At 43.7% G+C, this 26,456-nt stretch overlaps 1 protein-coding gene across 1 annotated transcript in view; it reads right to left on the minus strand.

Moving 5' to 3' along the window:
- Positions 1 to 3,283: 3,283 nt before the first annotated feature.
- UFM1 (ubiquitin fold modifier 1) overlaps positions 3,284 to 26,456 on the minus strand; it is a 258,171-nt gene continuing 234,998 nt past the window's right edge. Inside the window, exon 6 of the mRNA XM_069639055.1 lies at positions 3,284 to 6,902. Within this exon, the coding sequence (XP_069495156.1) occupies positions 6,835 to 6,902 (68 nt within the window). The 3' untranslated portion in view covers positions 3,284 to 6,834. The remainder of the gene's footprint in view (positions 6,903 to 26,456) is intronic.

Below are 26,456 nucleotides of genomic sequence, written 5' to 3' on the forward strand. Positions count from 1 at the left end.
AGATGTCCAAGACCAAATGATAATGATGTGTTATGATATAGCACTTGCCCTTAAGCGCTTTCTATAGAACAAATATACATACAATATCGCCCAACCTGTGTTGGTACTCATTTATCAACCTCAGAAGAATGAAAGGCTGAGTTGGCCTTGCCGGGATTTGAACCTGTAACCTGCAGATATAACACACATCACAGCAGCAAGCACTCAACCCCCTGAGCTATCTGACAGGCTATAGCTAGTTTACCGGCTACAGTAAAATGAGCAATTACATGTCCGAATGTTCTCAAAGTCAAAGCAAATTACTCTAGTGGATACCATTAAACAGGTAACTGAGATTTAACAGCAGGCCAGTGTATCTGCCTGCAGGTCTAGTGCACAGTTGGACACATGTCAAGCCTGCGTGGATCTACTCTGCAGGCTTCAGAGGATGGCAAAATACATACCATTGGGAGGGTTCATAACTCTGTATTAAAGAATTTAGAGTAGCACAGGGAAAGCGGCACACTCACATGGCATCCCATACTCTGGGCACTCGTTATCTCCTACATGCAAACAAGCATCCTGAACAGCATGCCATGGAGATAGGCAGGATAGACACATTACAACAAAGCATTAACTGTGGCACAATGAAATGAAGGCTGGCTAAGGTCAAACCTTTATACACTGTACACACGCTTTTAGGTACAGGATTTTGTCACATGACCAAGGATACCATGATGGAAGGTTTTGTGATAATCGTAACAGACAACAGCAGAAAAATAAATGGTATAACTGCAACTTGCGAAAAGCAAAATGCATAGGACCCGATTCCCAGAAGTGTCTAATAATGGCGCAATCCCATACGAAACCACTCTGTGAATCAAGGAAATAGTCCGAAATGGATGCTTATTCTACTGTAAATGCTTTTTGGAGGTTTTTGTCTGCATTGTTAATTTTAGGTGTTTAGGAACAGACTAAATTGGTGACTCACCCCCTGAGGCCTCTCTGAAATAAACCTTTAATGAGTCTAGCAATTATTGTATATAATTCCAGAAAGACAAATCATGTGTTATTCCTATTCTTTCTTATTTAGGGTCACTGCTCAAAGTGTTAAACTTGTGGAACCCCCTGTTTTATTTTTAGGGGTAGCAAGGGAGACCTCAGGGGTCACATATGCAACCCCTGGCAACCCCAAAATGATGTCCCTGACTGAAATAAATTTCAGAGGAAGTTTACAGCCAGCAATGGCCAGAAAATAAACATTTTAGACGTTTGGTATTAGGTCACATATTATAATGTGATAATTGAAAAGACAATTGCATTATTTAATAAACCGGTATTACTTGTTTTATGCTAAGAAAATAGTCGCTTTGTACAAAGCACTAACAATTAACCCACATCAAGGTACAAAATAAGTGGTGTTGCATAGCAATTTGCTATGCAATTCTGTAGGTTTGCTAATCAAATGGACACTTGCGTAGCAAAGTTAGCTATTTAAGTTGCCCTCTTCAATGAAGGCACAGCTCGTCCTACTTTCCTCTTACCCTCATTGCTCTCTTCACCCTCTTTTCTCTGTTCACTTGAAGTGCTAATGGAGAGAAAGTGCAGCAGTAATCGTCTCCTCCACTCTTGAGTGCTAAAGGCATGTGTGGGAATGCTAGGCAGGAATTTCTTTTTCTTTTTCAAATAATTGCAATCCAGAAGTAATCGGGATGATACTTTTATTGAGCTTTCTATATCCTGTCTGGCAAAAAGACCTGTGTCAACTTTATATTTTTTTTAAAGATAGTCGTGCAATTCCATTCATAAAATGGAAGTTGTTACATAATGCATAATTACAGTATTGGTACTGTAAAAACACTGCATCATCTCCATGCTTTACAGTAATGTTTATGTTAGTGTATCTAACTCGCATAGTGTCAACTATATTTCATTTTGTTGGGAAAGATGCATCATATTGACGAGTGAACACCTTTGAAAATGTTCCATGATCAAATGCTTTTGATGACGAACCTTGTTCTGTAACCTGCAGGTTGCATAGATCTTGCAACTGGTGCTCAACCCATGAACGAATCATACTCCTTGACATTCTATCCAATCAAGCTGTTGCTTTATGCCAGTTACCCTGAAAGTGAGATGACCACAGACTACAATCTTCCACCTAGTTTGCCCAGTTCTATGGCTGCTAGACGATCCATTCTGCTTAGTCTCTTTCTTACCCTCTTACATAATCAATACACAAAGCGAACTAGATGCTTATGCAAAGTAGTGATCAGTAGTTCAATCCAGTCTGCACATCCACAGATCTACTGCAATACCAAGCACTGTAGTTAGCCCCCAGAGCTCTCGCGTTCTTTATGCTTCGGATTGTATTATATATTACCACCTGTGGGAGACAACTGGCCAAACTGTTTTCAGAGCCTTTTTTATCGTAACTATTTGTGTCCATTCATGCAGCCAACCTTTTACATTTTACAGACTCATCTATGGCTCTCAAAGTCTTTTCGCCCACTCGCATAGTCGAGTAGATTTTCTAAAGGGCGAGTAGCGTTTACAAGAATAATTTGAAACTTTTATTTAACATTTACTTTGTTTGCAGTAAATATCAAATAAACCTTTCCCTGTGCATGGCTGGCCTCTGGTAGGCAGCAGTGTGCCAAACATAAGGTGGGTCCGTAGTAACATGCACCATTTTACAGAAATCGCATTTTAAATTTGTTGTGTTGTCCTCCGTTCTTATGGGTCGAGTGCATTTCTCTTAGTCTGAATAGGTAAACTAATTTACGCGACCTGTAGGTCTAGCTGAAATGTAAAGAATTGGCAAGGCCTGACTCCGCTCACTAATATCTTATTTCAGCGGTACTCATAACTGCTGTATTGTTGCTCATTTCATCTCTTGGGTCCAAATAACGTCTTGTAACATTAGCAATATTAGTAGAAAATTGCAAATCAAATGGGTCTGTTTGCTAATCAAATAACATTTAATTAGCAAACTCTGCTAATCAATTTTTGAAAACTAATTTATGCCTTGCACATTGCTTTGGTAATTATACGTGAGCAGATTATATGTAGTTTGTTGATATATTGTAAAACAAACACTATTCCAATGAAAGCCCAGTATCGCATATTTTTCTGCGAAAATGGACTACTAAACAAATCAATGTAGGGTCCATCATATTATTACCGGCTTTTGTAGTTTATGAGGAGAACCTCTATATTCTCTACCTCATCATTTGGTTATTGCTCAGGTATTTTAAATCCGTTTTGAAAGCTTCAACCTTACATGTAATAAAAAGTGCAGAGATAATTTAAAAAAGTTTTATTTTCACGAACATTCTTATGATCAAACCTACTCCTTTGTACCATTTGTTTTCAATGATCAGCGTCCCAAAATGTTCAGTTCTTTCAAACAACACACTGCATAGCTGATGCGTCCCCAATTTAGTTAAATAAAAAATGCGAAATGCTCAGATTTTTGACATTAGAGAAGAACATCGCATAAATAATGAGGAGCCCCACCATTCGAATAACTAATATTGATGGACCTCATATTCCCAAGAGTGTTTTTGCCACACACTTGAAACCTGGCCTAACTGAATGAGCAAAACCCTTTATGCTGAAGCTTAGGTTTCAAAGTGCTTTTCAAAGAGAAGTTCCAACGCCTTACATTTGTTTTGCATTCTCAATTATAGCTCAGTTACTAACATGGTATCTGAGCAAATTATTAATCATTTTTGCATCTTCTGCACAACATAAACTTTGTCAAAGCATTTAATAAAATTCATTTTAACTTTATTGTTAAAAAAATGGGGTATTAAAAGGTTCTCCAACCAATACTAACTGAACATGGATACCTCAGTAACAGTAAGAGTGTGCACAGAGACGTACCAAGTAAACTTCTCATATATAAAAACACCAAATAGGGGAACATTGGTGCATGCATTTCTGCTTTTTAGTGTTCATATTGGCATGTTGGTAACAAGGAGAATGTAGTTTTCCCCTCTGAACACCCACCTCTAAATAAAGATCATGAGATAATATCTACATATGCTTACAAACTAACTCCCATTTGGAGCTTCTATCAAAATTTTTCAAAAGTGGAATACATCCTATATGCTGTTTGTGGAAAGTAATAGCACAAAAAGAGTAAGCTGAAGCACTTACCAGGCATCATGTTTGATACCAACTCTATAGTAAATCCAGGACCAATTATCTGACTGTGGCAATTGTCCCTCTGATTCATTTTCCTCGTCAATAAGATGGACTGGCTTTGCCAGCCTAATTGAAGTCAAATGAGCCAAAACATTCTCTGCCAACAGTACATACAGCTCAGATTTTGTTATTGCTGTTAAAAATGGAATTGTGTGTAGTTGGGGCATAGGTGTTTGAAAGACCACCAGTGTTGAGACGTTAACACCGAAGTTGGGTCTCTAATCGATTAAATCGAAAGCAAAGCACTTGTTTCTTTTGATTGGGAACAGCCACATGCCTGTTCCAAAAGAAATTCTTATCTTTAGGATTTATAATACAATCAGGTATATCTGACAGTCACGTGCATCTCGCAGTAATACAGCAAAATGCAATGGAAGATGGTAACTGTTAGATCACAAATCATCACACTCATTTTCAGCTTTTTTTTTAAGCCGAGGACGAAATTATGAAATCTTAATAGAGACTTAGGCACTTGGATGAAAGTCCTTGGACAAACTTTATCTACAGCTCTGTTTACAGTTCTTCATTTTTCTTTTAGGATATCTATTGTTGCTCAAATAAGAAGGGACAAGAACATATATCCCCAAAACAGTCGCTTTTCTATAGGGTTTGTGGTGATGGCAGAGACATTGTGCCATTTGATTTTTGGTTGTTTATTTTTCCAAAATGAGCAAAGATAGTTTCTGGGAACTCTCGTTTTGTGGAGAGAGAAAAAACAACTCTAAAGGATCCTGTGGAATGATTGACAATAAAGCATGCTATTTGGTCACCAAGCAGAACCCTTAAGTGGGGAAAAAGGGCATTATTCAGAAACAAAGAGAAAAGGCAAAAATGACAAATTCATGAAACACCATGCTGCCATCATAGAGGAGGTGGGATGAGGCCATCTGTGTTTCCTGATGCAGCTGTAACTGTCAATCTGGAAAAGGTATGAGACGGTGGGTTTGATTACAGGTATGATAGGCACAGCTCTCAGGGAGAAAAGGTGAGCAAGGGCGACTGGGTACAAGGGCTATCAGGATGAGAGAATCCACAGGTTACTCACAGGTGGATAATACAGATGCTGCCGCCACAGACAAATAACATGCTTTTGATGGAACATCAGGGGCAGGAGGGCCTTCTATTCAGATGCATCCCAAGGTAAACTAGTTCATTCAGTGAAGACATAAGTGTGCACCGCAACACTGAGCGTGCGCAGTACCCTGTCCATGGCAAAAACAATAATGGCACGGTAGTATGGTATCAGTCACACCAAGATCTAATAAACCAGTCAGATAGGATGCACATTTAATCAGTCACAATATTTGAACCTTTCCTGACCACTATGCATCATAGCTTGGCAGGTCATGATAGAAACCCTTAAACATAATGATTGAAAACGTCTCACAAAGTGACTATTTCTAAGCCTTTATAGTCTAGCCTTTAGAAACAAAGGAGTGTGAGACTATATAGCGGAAGATTGGAGCATTATTGAAGAAGTGTATGGTTTTCTCCAAACCAAATAAGAATGTTTCACATTTTGTGAAGAGAAACAGTGTTCATGATAGATTTTCTTTAGAGGAAGACTCCAAAATATTTATGCAACTGAAAAAATTACCATCTCTTCATCACTTTGACAATGTGAAAGCGTATGTGACAGTGAACAATTACATATGCATTTTAATACCAGGAGCCCAATGCCTGGATCTGTCTCAGAGCACAGAGCCCAATGGTTAAAGAACAAGTTTTAGACCAATGGTGTAACTATAATTTAGTGAGAAAAATAAATGCCATATTGAATACATAAACAGCTTTCACTGTAGGATTGCTTATATTGTTCTAACCCAATCCTTGCATCTCTCTCTGTGCAGCTGGGCCACAGATGCCTGAATCCAGTTTGTTTAGAATTAAAATAGACATTTGGCAGCCATATTCACATTTGATCAATGTCACACTATTATATTATATTCTTAAATATAGCATTTTTAGAGTTTCTGAATGAAAATGCTTATGTATGGTGGCCATGTGATCTATATACGGGTCAAGTTATGCTAACTGCTATGGTGTCTCGCATATTACCCTGTGATTGAGGCAAAAAGAATTGAAGCACAGTCGACACGAACACCACATTGTTTATATTGTTGTTAACACAAGAATTCAAATATCTTTAAAATAATGTCATTTAGATTAAAGACTAAGCCGTTTATTGCATTAATATGTTTATGGAACGTTTAGAGTGGAAAATCATATGGATTCACAAAAGTTCTTTCTGAACTTAGAGAAAATAAAATATGTATGTTTCCAATTTCGAATATGGTAGCATCAGCCATTTTAAATCATTTATAGGATAGGCCACACCGCTTCGGTAAAAGTCATCCAAGTGTAATTAACTTGGTTTGTTTTGACTAACTTTTGGGTTTGCTGACGACATTGTGGTAAAAACAGTACATCTTTGAAGGATAGCCTTGCCAGCCATTACAATATAAATATATAAACCACTATCGTGCTTTGTGGGTTTCATTTCCGAATGGGAATAATATGTCCGATCATCAGTTCAGATCTTGGAAATGACTAGAGAGCATCCAGCACCACTTCAGCCGTAAGTAGTGATCTACAGTTTGACAGCAATCCTCTTTCTTTTGCGTAGAAGTCGAAGAATGTCTGCTAGGAACGTCCAACACGATCTCTTGGAATAAGTCTCAGTTCTGAACCATGTTTTAGAAAAACATTTCCTAATAAGACAAAAAACAGAAGCATACAAATAGTTAATTAGACAATAGCAAAAGATATATCGATCTTGGCATTCACATTCAGACTTTTTGAAATTTTCAAAATAATTTTACAAGGTTAGGTTCAAGAAAACGATTATCTCCATATCGCTGCCCTGCACAGCTGTTTCTGGAAACTATTGTATTAGCATAAAAAGCAAACCTATGCAAGTACAACCAATGGCCATTGGCATCCCTAAAACAGTGGAGCAAACGCGGATTGCCCCGGTTCCACGATGTGGTGCAGAACTAAACATGGTAGGGATTGGAAAAACAAAGAACATCCAAACATGCCACGAAAAGGCCCAACATAAGCTACTAAGCCATTGAACACCACGTGTTACAGCAGGTAATTAGTGCCACTGAAGCCCTAGTATGCAGTACTGCTACTCGGATTTCCTGGCTTGTCTCAACTGCATAAAGGGAAGCAACAACTGACTGGAGTGTCATGGCACATTAGAACGTCACCATCTCATCAGTGTATCAAACATCCTGTACCTATACAAATGCACCCACGTCGCGACCCCCCTCCAGAGAGTGAAAGGAGCCAGCCAGAAACAGCTCAAAATCAATCCAAGAAATTTAGCTCATCTGAGTTTACCTGGAATTTGGGCCAAAAAGTAAGTTTCAAGTGGCTGGCAAATTGACTGAAATAAACTGCCAATTTCTTAACTTTTAGCACTAAAGCTAGCATGTCTTTGCTTTAAAGGCAAATTAAATGAGCGCTTTGCCATAAAAGGCTTTGTGCATGATGCAATGAATGTTAGTATATGCTGTATTTCACTGGTAACTAGCAGATGGTCTTCATTGGGTGGGTGATGTGGTACCTGAATTTCAAGTTTCAGGTAAGTCTTCTGGCACAGTTATGGATGCTTTTGAATTCGCATAAGGCAGTTGCTGTGAGATCAAAATAGATCCCATTGCAGTAGTACAACTTGGACACAACTCCATGAACTGGAATGACGGTATGAGTGGATAAAAGAAGGCAGATGTAATCCCACCAGACTGTGGGTAAATGAAAGATCTGTGTCTCTGTATGTCATGGTTAAGCTCCCACTTTGAGCCACAGGATGCAGCCGATTGAATCCTACCAGGCATAGGTTGTCTGTGGCCATGATCAGTACCTCTACCTCTGGTGAATGAAGGCAGGGACTATTTGTAAACAGTTCAGAACATTAAACTGTTTACTAGTCACTGGCAGATTTGTGAGTAATCTGTATACAAGTGAAACTGGATGACTTGTTTCCTGAAGATGGCAACCATGATGGACATGTACATGATGAAGATGATTCAGGGTGGGGGGGGGGGTCGTGGCTTGGCAGCCATGGAAAAGGCTGGCCTTCCCAGGAGCTCCTGCTGATCCGAGAACCATCCTGGCACTTACAGACCATTAAAAGCCTCAAACTAAATAATAAACAGACCCGCGGCTGTCGGAAGGTGGGGGGTGGGGGGCTCATGGTGCACATGATCTGCAGTGGAACGACTGTGCGAGGCGGCAACGACAGGGACCGGACTGAAGGACTCGGTCTGTGGACCTGATGGTAAGATGGCGGACTCCGAAGAACAAAGGGCAATGTCAGGATGCGGCTGGAAATTCGGCTCGCACTAAGAACGAGAACTGCGACCGCTCTAAGAAAGGGAGCGCGGTGCTTCCTTACAGGGGCCACTCTGAGACTGCACGTCCCACATGTTGGGATACTTTGTTATATCGGGCAATTGTGGCATCGGAGTCAGAAAGTGCTGCATGTCCCACGAGGCCAGCTTAAGGTTTGGACACATTGTGGCACTGGATGAACGGAGCGCGAACGGCGCACAACACAGTTGCAAGGACCACGGCGTACCTATTGCCGACTTATCGGGATGCAGGGGACTACAAAGAGGCCTCCCAAACAATGGGGGGTCGTGTACATGGGGAGGGCTGGGGGCCCAACTAACCTGACGCCGCCAGCGGAGCATTCTGACCATGGCCACCCGAACATTGGGGTGTCATGGCGAGGACTACAAGCCGTGCACACCCCGTCCGAGGTGACGTGAATTGAAGAGTGGGCGCACCATAGGCGTCCACGGGGGCTGCGCGCAGACTGCCCTCTGCGCACCTGGAAGATCACACCAGGACAGAAAGAAAAGGGGCCACAGAGACGGCACACAACGAAGGCCAAAAGAGGACCCAGAGCCCGGATGTTTGTTGGCAAGCTGCGGTGAGGGCAGGTGCCCCCATAGCTGAAGACAACGTTGGGCTGAACTGACAAGGCTGACACCCAGGAAGTGTGGGTGCCTGAACTCGAGTGCACACACAATACTCGTGGGGCAAGCCGGTAGTCAAGACGATGATACATAGTGGCAGGCCCCGGATGCAGCAGTGGCTGCCCACCACCTGAAGACCCGCTGATTTGGCTTGGCTTTGGTAGGGAGGACAGACGGAGCGTGTCAGTTCCAAAATAGAAGCCAGATTACCCTAGTGAGAGTGATTCAGCTTGTAGCAAGTGCCCGGCAACACACAGCAGACGTACCAATGCCTTGGGAGTGGGTGTGGATAATACGGTGAGCCTGGTTTGAGATACAGAAGAATGGTCATGTAAGCCTGAAGAGATAGCGGTGCGCTGACCAGGGGCGACAAAAGACAAACCCCCCCCTGGGCACCTAAGACACGATTCAGGGGACACCACAATTGATTGAGCAGGCGATACGACGAGAACTGTAGCAGCTAGCCATGGCGTGGGCATGGCCAGTAACACGTAGGCCAACTATTGTAGAAGCTGTGGAGTTGTAGGTTGCAGTGGCGTTCCTTGACCAAGAACAGTGTACATGAGGCTCACAAGTCCTCAGCCGGTGCAGGGACCCCATGACCCGGAGCACTGACACCAAAGGGTTGCAGGTGACAATGCGTCCAGGTGCTGCCTACTGTGAGGCAGATACTGTGCACATAGGGAACCCGCGAGATGGAGTAGGATAGCAACCAGAGGGGCATTACAGCGACACAGTACGAAGGAGACTATGGAGAGGGAGATAAGGATGGCGGCCAAAGGGAACACGACCAAAGTGAAACAGCCCAAGTTGGACATCTTCACCAAACTGCCACACACACCAGAGGTCACTGCGCAGGCAAAAGTGGACGCACGAGGAGCATCCACCCCACAGCGTGCTGATCACCAGATACTGGAAGCCATAACGGAGCTGAAGGGCTTGTGGAGCAGAAAACTTGACACGGCCATACCAGACTTGAAAACCGCCCTGGAACTCAAAATAGACATGGTCAGCGTTGATGTGAACCTCTTAAGACAGGACGTGAGGACACTGGCGTAGCGCACTAGCAAAGTAAAGACCAATACAGATGTCGGCACGGCCAATGCCAAGGAGATGCACATATTACAGCAGCAGGTGCACAACCTGGAAAGCCGTGCGTAAGAAGCAGAAGACAGAAAGATACGCAGCAACATACGAGTGGTTGGATAACTGGAAGGGGAGCAAGGCACAGACCCGATTAACTAGGTGGAGAACATGCTCTTGCAGAAGATAGGGGCGGGTGTGCTTACCCAAGGATTCATGGTCGAAAGGGCATATAGGGCCCAGCTCCAACAGCCCCAACCGGGAGCCCCGCCACACGCCATTATAGCTAACATCCTAAATTAGAAGGACAGGGAAAAGATCCTGGAGTACTTTCGTAAAAGAGGAACCATAAGCAGGGCATCGGTAACGCTGTACCCAAATTACATCATGCTGGTACAAAGACAACGATTCCACTATGTGGCTGTCAAACGTCTTAGAGAGGCTGGCTTCAGATGCATGCTGTTATACCCGGCGAAACTTAAGATCATACACAGGAATACAATTTTTTTTTAACACCTGAAGAAGCCACAAGCGGCATCGACGCTCAAGGTTGTCCGGAAGATGCGAATAGCCAGGACCGGAGTGCACAAGGTAAGTGAACCGACGTCGCACCACTGATGGACTTGGCTGATGTAATGCATGAGGCCCTACTATTGACTTGATCAGGAGATGGCCCTGGCATTTATCAGAGCCAGATATCGAAATGTGCAACATAATGTAACATTAATGCAGGAGTGGCAGGATCAGGGCATCTTACCCCTAGAAGTTAGTGTAGTTGGGACATCGGTAGTTTGGTGTCCCCCCCCCCGCTGAGATCCAAGTACCGGTGTAGGCCACAAAAGGACTAGATGCAGGCCAGCCTGAGATCCAGGGATGGAGCTGGGCAATAGTTGGGGATGGATGTGGGGGGTGGGAAGGGAGTTGAGGGGTTTGAATGGGTGTTAACGGGGGTGGGCGAACTTACACCTATATTGTATTGCGGAAGGGGAAGGAAAAGGGTGTGAAGGGTGGAACAGGATATGGATAGGACGCGGGACCTCAAGATAGTGACGTGGAATGTGTGAAGGCTCAATAGTTATTTAAAAAGGAATAAGGTTATGATGTATTTGAAGAGACAAAGAATTGACATTGCCTTATTGCAAGAGACTCGCTTAACCAAAGATAAACAGAGCCTGGTGGAGAGGAAGTGGAGGGGGCAACACTGTAGGGTACACATATTCAGCATATGCCAGAGGGGTTATCACGTGGGTGGCACCGCATGTCCCCTTTAAACTGTTACGGTCCACCATAGAGCCGGACGGGAGGATGGTTCTGATAAAGGGATTAGTGGAAAATAGGGAGCTGAGCATTGTTAACACGTATACAGCGAATCAAGATGCAACAAAATATAACAAAATTGGTCCATATTTGGGGGGGCAGTCATATGGGGAGGGGAATTTAATTGTACACTTGACCCCAAGGTAGATAGATCAGATATGAAGTTCAACAAACCCACCCTGGCTGCCAGAGCATTGTTGGCCCTATTGAAAGACTTTAATCTGGTGGATGTGTGGAGGATGCACCACCGCAAGACAGTAAATACTCAAACTATTCCACCCCACATAACTTGCACACAAGGTTAGATTACACATTTGTTGCACCAGAATTGACAGGAGAGCTGACAAGGCGAGACCCCTTTCTGACCACTTGCCTCCAATAATAACGTGGCAATGCATGTCTCCTAGGGCACGAATACCCACATGGAAGCTTACGGCTGAGGTCTTGAAAGAGGTCATATTCAGGGAGGATATGCGGAAGGAAATAGAATATTTTTAACACAACATAGGCAGTGTGGATTTAGCTGGCACAGCATGGGAGGCATTCAAGGTGGTGATGAGGGGGGTAGCAAAATCCAGATCCAAAGGCCTGCAAGGTGGAATAATACAGTAGATGCAGGAAGCTGAGAAGAAAATAGAGGAAGTCATGCAAAAGGGTAAGCACTCCCCTGAGTAGGCTGAGATGAAAAAACCGTTACAACAGGAGTGTGGGGAGCATTGGGTGAGATTATGTAACTTGATCTATAAAAAATATGTGGAGAGACATGCGGGAGGGGACAAACCTGGCCAGTTACTAGGCTGGCTCTAGAAGAGTGAGACACCCAGACAAACTATCAGGGCAATACGGGGGATGGATGGTGCCAAGAGGGCAACAGGGCTTTATGGAGTTTTACCAGCAATTGTATGAGGATGTTGAGCAAGGCGATGGAGATGAGGTGGCTGAAACTTTGGCGGATATTGACCTTACCAAGCTAGGGACTGCAGAGAGAGAGAGGCCCTGGAGGTCCCAATCACGGAAGAGGAACTAGAGGCGGTGGTTAAGTCATTGCCGACTAGTAAGGCGCCAGGTGCGGATGGACACCCTAGTGAGTTCTAGAAAACTTACAGGGCGAAAGTGATCCCCCACTGTTATAGCCATGCTTAATGAAGCGCTAGACAAAGGCGTACTGCCTAAGTCGCTGAGGGAGGCGGTCATTGTCCCACTCCTCAAGCCCAACAAAGCGTGCACAGACTGCGGGTCGTACCGACCGCTATTAATGCTAAACCAGGATAGTAAGATACTCACGGCAGTGCTAACGAACAGACTGAGACCGGTCATTAGCAAGCTCATTAATTCTGATCAGACTGGGTATGTACCGCACAGGAGTATACCGGATAATCTTAGGAGGCTATATCACGTTATAGGACAGACGCAAGAGGACCCACAGGAGGTCGCTTTAGTCTCGTTGGATGCAGTGAAGGCCTTCGACTCGGTCAAGTGGCCCTGGCTATTGGCGGCTTTGAAAGAGTATGGGGTAGGGCCCACATACTTGAGATGGGCACGGCTGCTATATAGCACACCCCTAGCCCAGGTCAAGACTGGTGGCAGCTTAGTAGAGGTACTAGACAGGGATGCCTGTGGTCCCTGATGCTGTTTATCTTGCCTCTGGTGATATAGCTGAGACAGCAATATAGAGAGGTGGGGATTATCACAAGGGGAGGGCGACATTTGATATCACTATATGCTGATGATATGCTGCTATATGTAAAGTACCCGGAGGAGAACCTGCAATATATACTGGAAGTGTTGGATGTATATCATACAGTCGAGTCTGAATTCAAGCATAACACCGAGAAGGCAATGGCTAGCTTAGAGAACAGTATGAGGTTCTGGGCTAAGCTCCCCTTGGCCATGATGGGGAGAGTAGCGTTAATGAAGATGGTGGCGCTACCTAGGTTGCTGCACTTCTTTGGGAATATACCATACATGATACCGAGGCACTTCTTTGTCAAGCTTCAAAGCATGTGTAGGGGGTTTGTATGGCACAATACTAGAAACAGGACAGCTTTGTGGAAGCTTCAGAACACATATGACCAAGGGGGCATTAAATTGCCCAACTTCGAGGTTTACTATCTGGCCAGTCAGCTACAATATGTGGTCAGATGGTTATCCGAAGACTCAACATCAGAGTCCAGATTGTTGAGGGCCGAGTGTGGCCTGTTCTTTCTTAAAGAATGGATATGGGTGCCGAAGCAACAGCAGGACAGGAAGGTGGGACTGTTAGACCTGGGATGGGAGATATGGTGAAGAGCGTGTCGGATCATGGGGAACCCGACTCAGTGTTCCCCACAAATGCCGTTAGTGGCGCTGAAAGGAGTTGACGAGAAATTGAGGAAGATAGTTCGCAAGCAGTGGGAACCGTTTGGAATAGCCACGTTAGTGGATATCTGGCGAGACGGGAAGCCAGTGGAGTTCACTGCACTGATGGTAGATACTGGCCTACATCGGGGACAATACATTGCCTATACTAGGCTGGTGCAGAATATAAAGGATACATGGTCGGAAATAGTGCTAGAGGATACGCCCGATATAGCCATAGAGAAAGTTTACGATAGGTCAGATGGTGGTCATGAGGTCTTCCGAATCTATGAACTAATGATGTCAAGGGTGGGGAAGGAGGTGCCCCAACTGAGAAATGACTGGGAAGAGGAGGCTGGGGAAGTCATGAATGATGGGCTGTGGATGAGGGTCCAGAGATACCATAAAAAGGTATATAGAAATATGCAGCTGCAACAAATCTAGTTGTATGTCACACATAGGGCGTACTTGACCCCCCCCGCCCCCTCCCTGCCCCAGAGGATTGCAAGGTTCAAGAATGCTGGGAGACAAACTTGCCCCAAATGCGATGAGGAGGATGCGGGAATGCTACATATGTTCTGGGCATGCCCTGAGGCAAGCAAATTCTGGGGTGAGGTGGCCCACCTCTTATCTGAGGAAAGGGATTAAACTGGAGGTTCAATCTTTGTGGGCACGCATGGTGGGAGGATTCCCTAGACCACGTAGGTTAGCACATGTTAGTAAACTCAAGGACCTGGCCTACATACTGGCCAAGCGTAGAATCGCCATGGGGTGGAAAGCAACCAATAGGCCTAGAGTGGAAGTGTGGTGGCACGACCTCCAGAAGTGGGTGGAAGCGGAAACAGTGGAATGGAGTGAAGCGGCCAATAGGGGAGGGGACGAGGAAGCAGACACATTGAGAGCATGGAGGCATTTGGTAGCTACCTTATCAGATTCTGTCTCAAATGTCCCTGATGATGAGGACTCTGGAGGGTGAGGGGAGGGGGATACCCCCAGAGGCGAAAGCTGTAGGATGTGATGGAGAGTAAGCTTGGGGGGGGAGGGGAGGGACAACAGTGGTTAAAACATGATACAAGATATGTTAAGACTGGAATTCAGTGTTTGGTTTGTTTTGGTGGTTGTGCTTGTTGTTAAAACCAATAAAAATGGTTTTAAAAAAGTTGATCCGGGATAAATGAGGTGCTTTGGGGGAACACCGCGCATAATCTCCTTTGTATGTCAAATGAAAGGGGCAAATCTCAAATCTGTCTGACAAGAAAAATCTAAACCAGTTTACAGGAGAGCCAAAGATGCACATCAATTCTTCAACTTGTCAGAATAGAATTACATGATCCATAGTGTCAAAGGCTTCCAATGGGTCTACAATTGTCAAGGCAAACGCCTGCCCCTAGACCATGCAGACAGCAGTTTATGCCACATGTGCTAGAGTGTGATCGCAGTTCCTCGATTAGTAATCACCCAGGAGGCAGTGCTGCTCAATGTGATACAAGAGTTGGAAAGTAACAACTATTTCCACCTCTTTGATTTGGGCTTTTTTATTAGACTAGGTACAGGACAAACAAGCAAGGCAAACTGAATTACCTCCAAGCAAAGACAACAGTATGAGCCGCAAAACAAACCTAAGAAACCAAAACACATCAGGACTAAGGAGGGCTGCTTCTACTGCTTTTCGGAAGGATGGAAATTTAGAGGAGATGGGTCTCCTGCGGAATTTAATTTGTGCTGAAAAGCTCTATTGCTGCTGGTTTTGAAACTGAAATGCGGTTTGAACAACAGATAGGTCACAGAAGCGCGCAAATGCCTCGGTAGATAGTAGCGAGAAACTTCTGCAACAAAATAGGGTCATGGAGCGCAAACCATGAAAAGATTTGAAAACTAGGCTTAAAATAAATACACCTTTTGACAGGCAGCCAGTGCAGTTGACTTTGCAGTGAAAGGATGGAGACACATTTTTGAAGCCCAAAACTCAGTTTCGTGGTGATGTCCTGTACGTATAGCAATCGCTTAAGCTGGTCGGGGCAGATACTATCAATCCTTTATTAATAAGAGCTCCTACCACCATGGAGGTTGCTAGGGAGATCCCCGAGTATCTGCCCTAAATTGATTATCTTAAAAATACATTTTTTGACAAACACACTTATATGTGATCTCAAGCTGAGATGCACATATATTACACAGTTTATTTTACCCGTTACGCAAATTTGGGGAAGTGGCTCAGAAGAGCAGAGGGTGCAGGAAGACTAGCCGGATTCTGCAGAAGGTAATGGGAGCCCAGCAAAAGTACCTCTGTCTTGGAGGAATTAAGTCTGAGCCTGCCCATTTCCACCCAGTCACTAACATGGTGAAAACCCTGAAGCTGAATCATAATACTTTTTCCAAGATGGTAGAGATCCAGGGACGCACAGCAATTAGTCGATTACTCTTGAATAATTTTATAGAAATCGGAACCCCCCTTTTGACTTGGACCTCATGGTGCTTCATCTCCATGTCAAATCGCCAGACAATTATCACAGTTTTCCACTTTTTGAAATTAAAATAAAGTTCACGAGGCAAGGATCACTTTATTCGTTACCATTCCTATACTGGGTATTTCCCATTTAAACTATTGAATATACGTCCGTTGCTTCCCAAAATATGGCCGCCGTCCACAAAACAAATGAAGGACTTTATAATGATTCACTCAAGTCATCTCTGTGTACGAGAATCGCCCGGCGTACGGAGGACAGATTTCCATGAGGTAAGACCTCACTTGCAGTCCACCCATAACAGGGGGTCCTTTTTTCTGCATTGCGCAAGTCCCTGGCCACACGTGTCGGCCTAATATGCGCACGTGTTCACACAGTGTTTTACTGCTATATTTGTTTTGAATTCGGCATGGACTGATTATTGTCTGTCTCAGTGCTATATTCATGTACTTAACTGAAATGACAACAAATCACGGCATTCTTTTAACTCCACTTTAGAGCAGCTTTTGCCTAGATCTTTAATGGAATTTTGCCTAAATGTTATGTCAGACCAATATTCATTAAACTCGTCTGTCAAGACTCACAGGCACCAGATTTTTCTGATGCCATCTATTGTATTATTCACAATCCAGATTTGTCATACCCTTGCCTCTGTGAAACTAGATATGCTAAAAGGGGCCATTTCGCTATTTCCCAATGCAGGTGGGATTGAACCCATGACGTATTTTCTTCTGCATTATGCTGTTATTGAACGCAACTGAACATAGGTAAGACTATGTCCTATGTTCCATTTCTCACACCAATGGACCATTTCCTTTTGTTGGTCGTTTTTTCTTATTTTTACTTTCTTCTATATTAATTCACAACTTTCCAGATTTTGTAACCTGCACCTTGCATTAATCTTTCTCCGGTTTTCCCTTCAAGCCCTCCCGCACCCGCTGCGCTTGCATCTGTATGTGTCAGAGTTTACAGTATGGACTAATCTAGCACTGGATGGAAATAGAATTCACACTTACTTGCAGGCACACAGTACCCAACATATTTCCACTGATGTTTCATCAATTGTTTATTTCGACTGTTGTTTATGTTGGACTATTAGTGGTCTTTTTTCACTATTTGGATGTTTATTATTATATATTTTTTGTTGTTTTCTCTTCTCTTCTTTTTCTTGTTTATTCAGCCTGGATTTGAAAAAGGCAACTTAAACTTGCCGAAACACGTGTCATCCGTAAAGGCTAACAAACTTCATAATTCAGAATTAAAGAAAATTTAAAAACTACAAACAAATTTCGTCAAGATTTTCTCTTTTTGTTTTTCATCTTTATCAAACGGCGCATTGCTATTGGTAAGCTCACCCAATCAGTACCAATGTGAGTTAAAAATAGGCACACAGGATCTGCATAGGGAGAAACCAGAATGGAGATGAAGTATATGGAAGGAAACAGGGTATTGCCAGTACACTCTTAAGATAAAGGTCTTGCCTGGGTGTTCTGTAAGCCCAGCTTTGGATCTGGAGTGTAGCGTGATTAGAAGTCAACAACACAGGATATACCGGAGTGCAGATCAATATAGAAAGAAGCCAAGAAAGGGTAATTACCTAAAAATACTGGAGCCAAGATAAAAAACGGATCCAGAAATATAGCGTGGTTCCCAGAGCAAGCTACACAGCTGGGATGCGGGTCTCTAATAAGACGGTTGAGAGAATAGGGCTCTGAGTCCCCTTCTATGCACCTTTGACTTCGGACACTCCCCGCGGTGCGTGCTTACGCAGATTAGAAAAAGGACCCATCTGCGTTGTCACGCATGGAGTCATTTCCCGAATCGACTGAAAGTTTCCAACACAAACCCCTTGTGGGCTTCGTAGTCCTCCCTGTCGTCTGAAGAGACCCCAGCCGACACTGCAAAAGGTAAGTCCGGTAGGAGGTGGAGGCGGGGAATCCAACTTCGGAATCCTAGCAGCATGCTCCCCGAGGACTCCCGTTCCTGGGAAGCACTTGTCTTGAAATCGGACCATGGAATTGGGCAAATATACATGCAACCCAGGATCTATCTTCCACCCCATATATCTTCCAGTGAATCAGATATTGTAACAAACGCTTATGAAGTCAGGAATCAATGATGCTCTGAACTCAATACTCACATTGTGCCGGCAGGTATATTTTGGGAGAATTTTCTGGGATACACTAAAGACGATTGGACAGGTTTGAGTAGGGAGATGTGAAACACTGGGTATATTTCATAGCGGGAAGCCAGTTTTAATCCCATAGCCTCTGGGTTTATGATAAATGAAATCTTAAATGGACCAATATAACTGGGCTTGGTTTTCTTACTACAGGCCGGGGGTTTGATAGGATTGGCAGACAACCAAACAGAATCTTTTTCTTTGTACATAGGAGCAGACCGTCTCTTTTTGTCAGCTTGGAGTCGAGCATGGTCTTGAGCCACTTGTAGACAATGATGGGCGGTTCAAAAACCTAGCTTGAGTTGAACCAAAACACAGTACGTCTTCTTCAGGTAAATCAGTGATAAAGTCCATGGAACAGGTCTGTTATCGGAAGGGATAAGAGATGCAATAACCCCATAAGTCTTTGTCGAAGAGATTTGGCTCTGGCACAAACCACCCATCCCATGATGTAGTCAGCAGTATCCTCCTTCATGTTGTCCCTCCAGGCGTATCAATGAACTTTTTCCAAGGTTTTCCGGACACCGAGGGAGATCATGACACCAACTTAACAAAGTATGTTGACTTTCTTTTGTGGGTAGCCACAATATTTGATTATGGTACAACATGCCTTGTTCTTCACTGTTATGAGGGAGACTGTTGTAAAAGATTTTCCTTGAGGAAGGGGTATAGGTCATCATATGAAAACAATGATGGTAAGGGTTGCTGAAATAATCTGATGCAGGGAAAAAAAAGGAATCCTTTCAGTTTCATCAGACATTTCTTTGTAGGCACGGGAGAGAGCATCTTCCATAGTGTTTTGGTTTTGTGGCTTGAAACTGAGAACAAAATCAAATCTGGAAAAGAAACTGATCCATCGGTTTGGTCGTTGATCTATAGACTGTGCCATATGAAGGAACCTCAAGTTGCAATGAGCAAAGACTGATTGCGTGTTCAGCTCCTCCTAAAAGAGGTCTCCAATTAAAAGTTGAATCGGAGAGCATTGAGGGATGAATCTTCTACGAACATTGGAGAAATCCAAGAATCTCTGCAATTTGTTGAAGGGACCACGGCATGGCCATTCTGTCACAGTAAAGATCTTATGAGGATCCATGTTAATGCAGTCAGGGGTCATAATGCATCCCAGATATGCAATGCACCTTATATAGAATTCACATTTTAAGGGTTCCACATACAGCCTGCTGGCTCGGAGACTATCAAGGACTTCTAGGATGGAAAATAAATCGGGGGTTCTCGTCGAGGGATATTACGACAAACACATCCAAGATGTCTCAAAAAACTGTCACTCAGAAAATATTAAAAAATAGCAGGGGCATAATCTGAAAGGCATGACTAAATATTCAATGTGTCCATATATGGTTCTGAATGCGGCCTTCCAGCATTGCCCCTTAGCAATCTGGATTAGATTGTAGGTGCCTTTCAAGTCCAATTTGGTGTATATATGGCTCTCCCTGGCCTGATCTAAAAGGACCTGTAATAGAGATATGGGGTAGCTTTGTTATGGTTATTGCATTCAATTGCGGATAATCCACACAGTGGCAGAGTTCGGAATCATACTTCTTTGGAATAAAGAGGATGGGAGATGCTGCCTTGGAGGTGGAGTGCCTAATAAATCCGTTTTAAGGTTTTGTTCAATATACTGATTTAGGATCACATTTTCTTTCTCAGAAAGAGAAAAGGTCCATCTGAATGGAATTTTGGCTCCTAGAAGCAATTCAATGCAACTATCATATTCTTGTGCCAAGGAAGCTCGCCAGCTTCTTTAGGATCAAAAACATGCATGTAATCCAAGTATTTTCTGAAGGCAGAATGATTTGAGTAATCATGGCACATTTGTGTATGTTCCGAGTTAGGCACAGTCTCAGCCCGATTTTCTTCTCTAGTAGATACCGGACTTGGAAAGTTGGAACACGTAGATGGACATTGTGATACCTGGAAAGTGAGTTTTTGATGTTTCCAGTCGATTAACAGATTATGATATTTTAACCACGGGGTTACCCAAAATCAATTGGAAATGGGCGGCTGCAATAGCGCTGAAACTGAGGGTCTCTAGATGGTACTGAGCACAAACCAACAACAAGGTTTCTGTCTGCAGGGAAATTGGTCCGGAGAAAAGAGACCCATCCACTGACAAAATGGGTTTGGTCTTTGTTTTAGATCTCATAGGAATGTCTCTTTGGTGAGAAAAGGAAATGTCAATTAAGTTTCCAGTTGCTCCACTACCAATAAGGTCAAGGACTTTCTCCCATGTTCTGGTCTTGTGCCTCTTTGAGGCTAAGGAGGTGAGCATGCTAAGCGAGACCATCCTTAGGGGTCTGGGAAAGTGGGACCTCACTGGGAGGGACTCCCCTCTAGGGGACAAGGACTCCCATTCCTATACAGAACTCCCTATGAAGAATACCCGGTTTGTATACATGGGAATAGAAAAGACGGATGAGTGTCCAAAAAATACTAACATTGCTCCCATATCTTTTGTTGAAGGTAATGCTGGAATTTCTCAAACCCAGCAGCTGATGGAGATCAACACAATCTTTTTAAATACAACAGTGAGAATGAAGAGCTGAGGAAACATGAATGCAGAGAGATGAATCCTATGCAGAAGCGAACCTCTGACATGAGAACATCCTGGCAAGGCAGAGTCACGCTGCACTGCAGAGCCAGCAGTAGTATCGAGAAATGAGATGAGAGAGAAACGCCAGAAGCCTGGCACATAGAAGGGCAAGATTGTCGAAATGGAGGTGGAAGAATGACACTCTCACCTGGTAGAGTGACAACGCTGCAGCTGTGGTGGGCCTGGGGCCCCGCAAACAGACAGCGAGGCCAGGGAGCAACAGAGGGATGGATTATCTGCTTCCAGTGTGAAAAGCTCAGAAACTGCTGAGCCAGGCAGAACAGGAGAAGAGAGCGCTTACCCGACAAGAAGCCAACGAAAGGGACAAACTGCCACATCCACAGTGAGACGTCAGTGCGCTGGAGCACATCCAAAGACAGAAGGTACCAGTGTTTCCTAGGGTGGAGGGAGGCGAGCTGAACCAGATGAGAGAAATAAGAGCAAGTTGAGTGATAAAACGCACAGGTTTCGAGAGCCCTAGAAATCCGACTGTTGGACAATGGCAGTGGCCTAAAATACAATCACAAAAGTTATGCAAATCAGAAGTCCAAAGGGGTCTGGAGAGCCGAAGGGAGACAGTGACATTGTGCAATATATGAAAAAAAGGTAACCTGGAGGGCTCAATTAGCCTATTCAAGACACAAAAATAGTGGAAAGAAAAAAAACTAAGTTGGTGGAAAAGGTCTAAGGGAATCATCCCTCCCCTTAAAGGACTTGAGCCATTTAATGTGTTTAAAGACTTAGGAGCCTGAAAAGAGGTCTGAGAACTTTGATTTAATGAAATATTAAGCTTGGGCGGATGAAGCTGGAAGGCTACTGTTCCTGCTGATTTTTATATTTTCTAAAAGTGATCGGGGTGGATAGTTTTTTTTGACGGCGGACTCATTTTGGTTTTGACAGGTGACAAGCACCCTTAGTTTTATTTTACAGGTGGGGGAATCCCACTTAGTAATAGAAGACATTTTCCTAATTTTAGTTCAATAAACATCTTTGAATGAGGTCTTTGAGTCAGTCTCCTTCTGGTCTGCCAGTGTCTATAAAGCGATCAAACAAGTGAACAGATGGTCAGACTGGCTGGGCATGGAGTGTAGAGGGAATCGTTAGAATTAGTGCTTGCCCATAGATTCCGTACTCGGGGTGAGCTCCAGCATTTCCCAGAGTAACAGCTGTTTTGGGACAGGTTCTGACTGAATGCCTTGATTCAGCACAATACAAACAGAGATACAGAGGTTTTCTCTGTTCGCTCGATTCAGTGGTGATTGGACTGCGTGTGCTGCATAATTGCATGGGTTCTTATTCAATGGAAGGGTGAATGTCCCTTTACCAACAAAGGGGTGGGGGGAGGATCCAGCAGAGTGGGTAGGCCAAGAAGGGAAAATAGTGAGGGAAAGAAGTACAGAGATCATGGAAGAGAGTGGAAGCAGTGACAGTGGAGTTGAGGTGGAGGGTGAAGTCACCAGGGAGGAGGGGTTTAGAAGTAGAAGTCAGGAGAGGGGAGGTGAAATCGGCCCATTCTGATAGGAAAAGAGAGAGAGGACCTGGGGGCAAGGGTGAAAGAGGGTAGGAGGGACGTCAAGCTTGCAGACCAGGCCTTCAAAGGGGCAGTAAGGCTGGGTGCATATGAGAGAGGTAGGGACCCACTAAGGAAAGATCAGGGCTACTCCAACACCAAGATCGGTTGGGCCAGAGCTTAGAGAGGAGTTGTTGTGAAAGTGGTAGTTCATGAGAAAGGTAACGCAATACATTAGATTTGAACCAATTCAACGTATTCATGTAACCCACCTAGAAAGTTGGAAGACCTTCTGCACACACAGGAGTTAACAAAAGGAGATTGTCAGGTTTCCTTCCCTATTCAGGCTATTTTCCCTTATTCAAGTTTCTTTCCCATTATTTCTCTTTTATTATCCTTTTTTAGATTAGCCTTGTGTGGGTGGGAAGTTTTCTATTGTAGTTTGTTTGGCCTTAACTTCCTGATTCAGAATCCTGGTTCTGTCCCAAGGCAAAATGGAGTTTCACAGTGACAGCTCTGATTGGTTAGAAAACACTGCTGAACAACAATGAACATTCTAAACTGTGACTCTTTGCCTTTCATCATCTAAGCCCCAGCTGAGAGGACGTGTGTAGTGGCTGCTCCTGCTTAAGTCTTGGGCCTGGTGGATTTTATCCTTCAGGTGCTAGCAGTTGAGCGGCTACTTTCTTGGGTGTTTCAGGAGAAGTTCTCAGCTGTCAGGAATGTGACTTGAGGACAGGAAACTCTGAAGATCTTTAGGAAATCGTTCAAGAGATAAGTGACTTTGTTAAGAGATAATTAGACTGCCGCTCTTTTTTTCTCTTAAAGACATTTTAGTGAGAACTTGTAAAATGTTTTCTTTGAATTTATATTTGTGAACTGTTTAAGTGCCCTTGAGATTTAGCGCGAGGTTAACGTGTGAACGCTATTTGTTAAACACGTACTACGTGTAATCTGAAACTAACCGTTGAACCTTGCGCGTGCGAGTGAAAATAGCGCGTGTGTTTTTAAGCGCGTTGTTTCGGCGAGAGAATTCTATTGCGCGTGTGTTTTCCAGCGCGTGTGTTTCCTAGCGCGAGAATCTGTTTGTCGCGTGAGAACTAAACTGCACGTGTGATTTCCAGCGCATGTGCTTCCTAGCGTGAGAATCTGTTCGTCGCGTGAGAACTCAATTGCGCGTGTGTTTTCCAGCGCGTGTGCTTCCTAGCGCGAGAAGCTGTTCGTCGCGTGAGAACTCAATTGCGCGTGTGTTTACAAGCACGTGCGTTATCTGCGCGAGAATCCGTTTGTGCGTGAATTCTGCTTCGCGTCTGACTACAAGCGCGTGTGTTTTCTGCGCGTGGACTTTTCTTACAGAGCGCGTGTTCTTCAGCGCGGGAAGTTTTCAACGTGCGTATCTTCAGCATTGAGATCATCTGCGTGTGTGCTTAACACGTGTTTCTTCAAGACTTCACAAACTCAATTGAATTGTGAAAAGGTTTTGGAAACTAAACAAAAGTTTGATAGAAAAAGAAAGAAAATATTAAAGACAATTTAACTGGACTATTAGTGAATTTTGGAAAAAAGGCAAAGAGCAAAAACTTTCCAGGTTTGCCCAAAATAAGAAGTTGCTGTGAATTTCAAGAGACTCAAGTAAGAGAGATTTTCAGCTTCTTTAAAAGCTTCTCTAAGAAATTTCAAGAGAAGAACCAGGTGTGATTCTTACTATATTAGTTAAGGATTTAAAGTCTTTCCAACTCTAAAGGTTAAGTAAGTGATAAAAGGATTTGTATCTGCTTTTTTCTTATATCCTCTGCAGGTTTAGCCTTGGTTAGCCCTGACGCAGTCTGCCTGGTGTTATTTTGTTATCCACTTCCCCCTTTCCCTTTGGGGTGTAGTTTGCAGAGCTGAATTAATATCTAGTTCTGGGAATTACATTTCAGGGGGATTGTCGGGGGTTCAGCAGCTTCCGCGGACACAGGACCGCTCAGCCTGACAGAGATGCAGCGCATAAATGGGGTTCTATGAACCAGCACATGGGTCTGAAAAGTATTCATTATTTGCTTAATGCACAACGTTGCATCTCATGTCTGATGCTTTGCTTTGTTACCCCAATCCCATTACAAGAAAAGCTAATAACCACCCTTCCACTGAGACTCTTTAACCATGAAATAAGCTAGAAACACATATTTTAAAGTTTTAAAGTGTGTTATGCAAACAATCAATGAGTTATTTAGCAAATGTAGTATCTCCTCTTCTTTGGGTGGCTTCTAAAGGCCAGGATCTGTCGATTTCTATCTGAATAGATGATGTTCGCTGTTTTTCTTCCTAAACCGAGCACCGCTTCCAAACCTCCCTTACATAATGAAGGAGGAGCCTACACTACTTGTCCTCCATCTGTCCCTTTTTATTTGTAATAAATCGGATAACCGCTTCACTTTTGCCCAGATGCTGCTCATCCTGGCTTTCAGCAACTCCCTCTGCAATCTGAACTTCCGTCATTTCTTGGTTTCATCTTTTTAATGTTCCCAGTTCAACTAATACTTTGGAGTTTAAAAAGAAGATGAGTAAGGCTTTGTCGATATTGTTGTTAAACATAAGTAGTATTCATTTATAAAAATGAAGATTGAAACGCTAAATTGTGCACTATCGAACATAATGTAATATTTAAAAGGTCAGGTGGTGAGATTGATCCCATCAGGAATATATTCTTGGCGAGAGTGTCGCTTCACATCCAGTCACGCTGAGCACTTGAATAATTCAGCAAACATTATAGGTCATAAAGAAATTCGTACTCGGTGCAGTTGGCACATCCATTTTAAAGATTACTTTTCATAAAACAATTGAAATTTCATTTTTGTAACATTCTATCTAACTTGTGTTGGAAAATTATGTTTCTTTTTAACAAATGGTTTGGATTGCGCTCCTGGTCTTCTAAAGGACGATATTACACAAGAATGGCACAAATAAACCTAAAACACTGTTTTTCATGCTTTATCCTGGGGTACTACTATTGGAAGGATAGCAGTTGAGCAGTCAAACAATGGGGCGCTATGTCCCTCGGTAGTGGGCCGACCCTGTTGGTAACGGCCAGCGGCCCAAGTTAAGGCCTGAGCAGTGCCATTACCGACAGGGTCGGCACGCCGCAAAGGGTCATAACGCTATGAGCACGTGTGTAGTTCTACACAAAGGTGCTAATGGTGTGTCTTTATAAAATAAATGAGAAACATAAACGTACCTTTTCTGTGCGGCCTGGCACGCGGTTTCCAAGTCCACAACATTGAAAACAGACTCCAGAAAAGCACTGCACGGCTGGACGCTTTGCAGCACAAGTACGTTTCTTTCTTTAAAAACCACACTCTAAGCAACCACTTAGGAAACTACATGGGTAGTAAGAATTGTGGGGGAAGAGAGAGCGGGGACGGGCAGGCTACCCAGGCTGCTGAGAATGCGTGCTTGTACAATACAGTCCACATTCCGAGCATCCCGATTGGCCAGCATCCCCTTCCAGGGTGCTAATGCAGGTTAATCTATGGCAAAAAAGTCATCAGTATGTCACAAGGGAAGTGTGGTATCTGCTGATCCTGGTGTAGAGGAGGTCCCAAATAAAACCTGCACTCAAGTCGCCCATTTTGAAGTACCAGGAGCGTTCACACCAAAATACGTTACGTATGATGAGCAAATAAACCAGCAGAGAGCCGCAGTAGGGTTCTGCCCAGTGCCTATCAGAAGAACAGCACCTACTGAAGTACCAATACCAAGAAAACCATGGACAGTAAGGTATCCATTA

Source organism: Ambystoma mexicanum, chromosome 7q (genome assembly GCF_040938575.1).
Source record: "Ambystoma mexicanum isolate Mex_15411 chromosome 7q, UKY_AmexF1_1, whole genome shotgun sequence".
NCBI lineage: Eukaryota > Metazoa > Chordata > Amphibia > Caudata > Ambystomatidae > Ambystoma > Ambystoma mexicanum.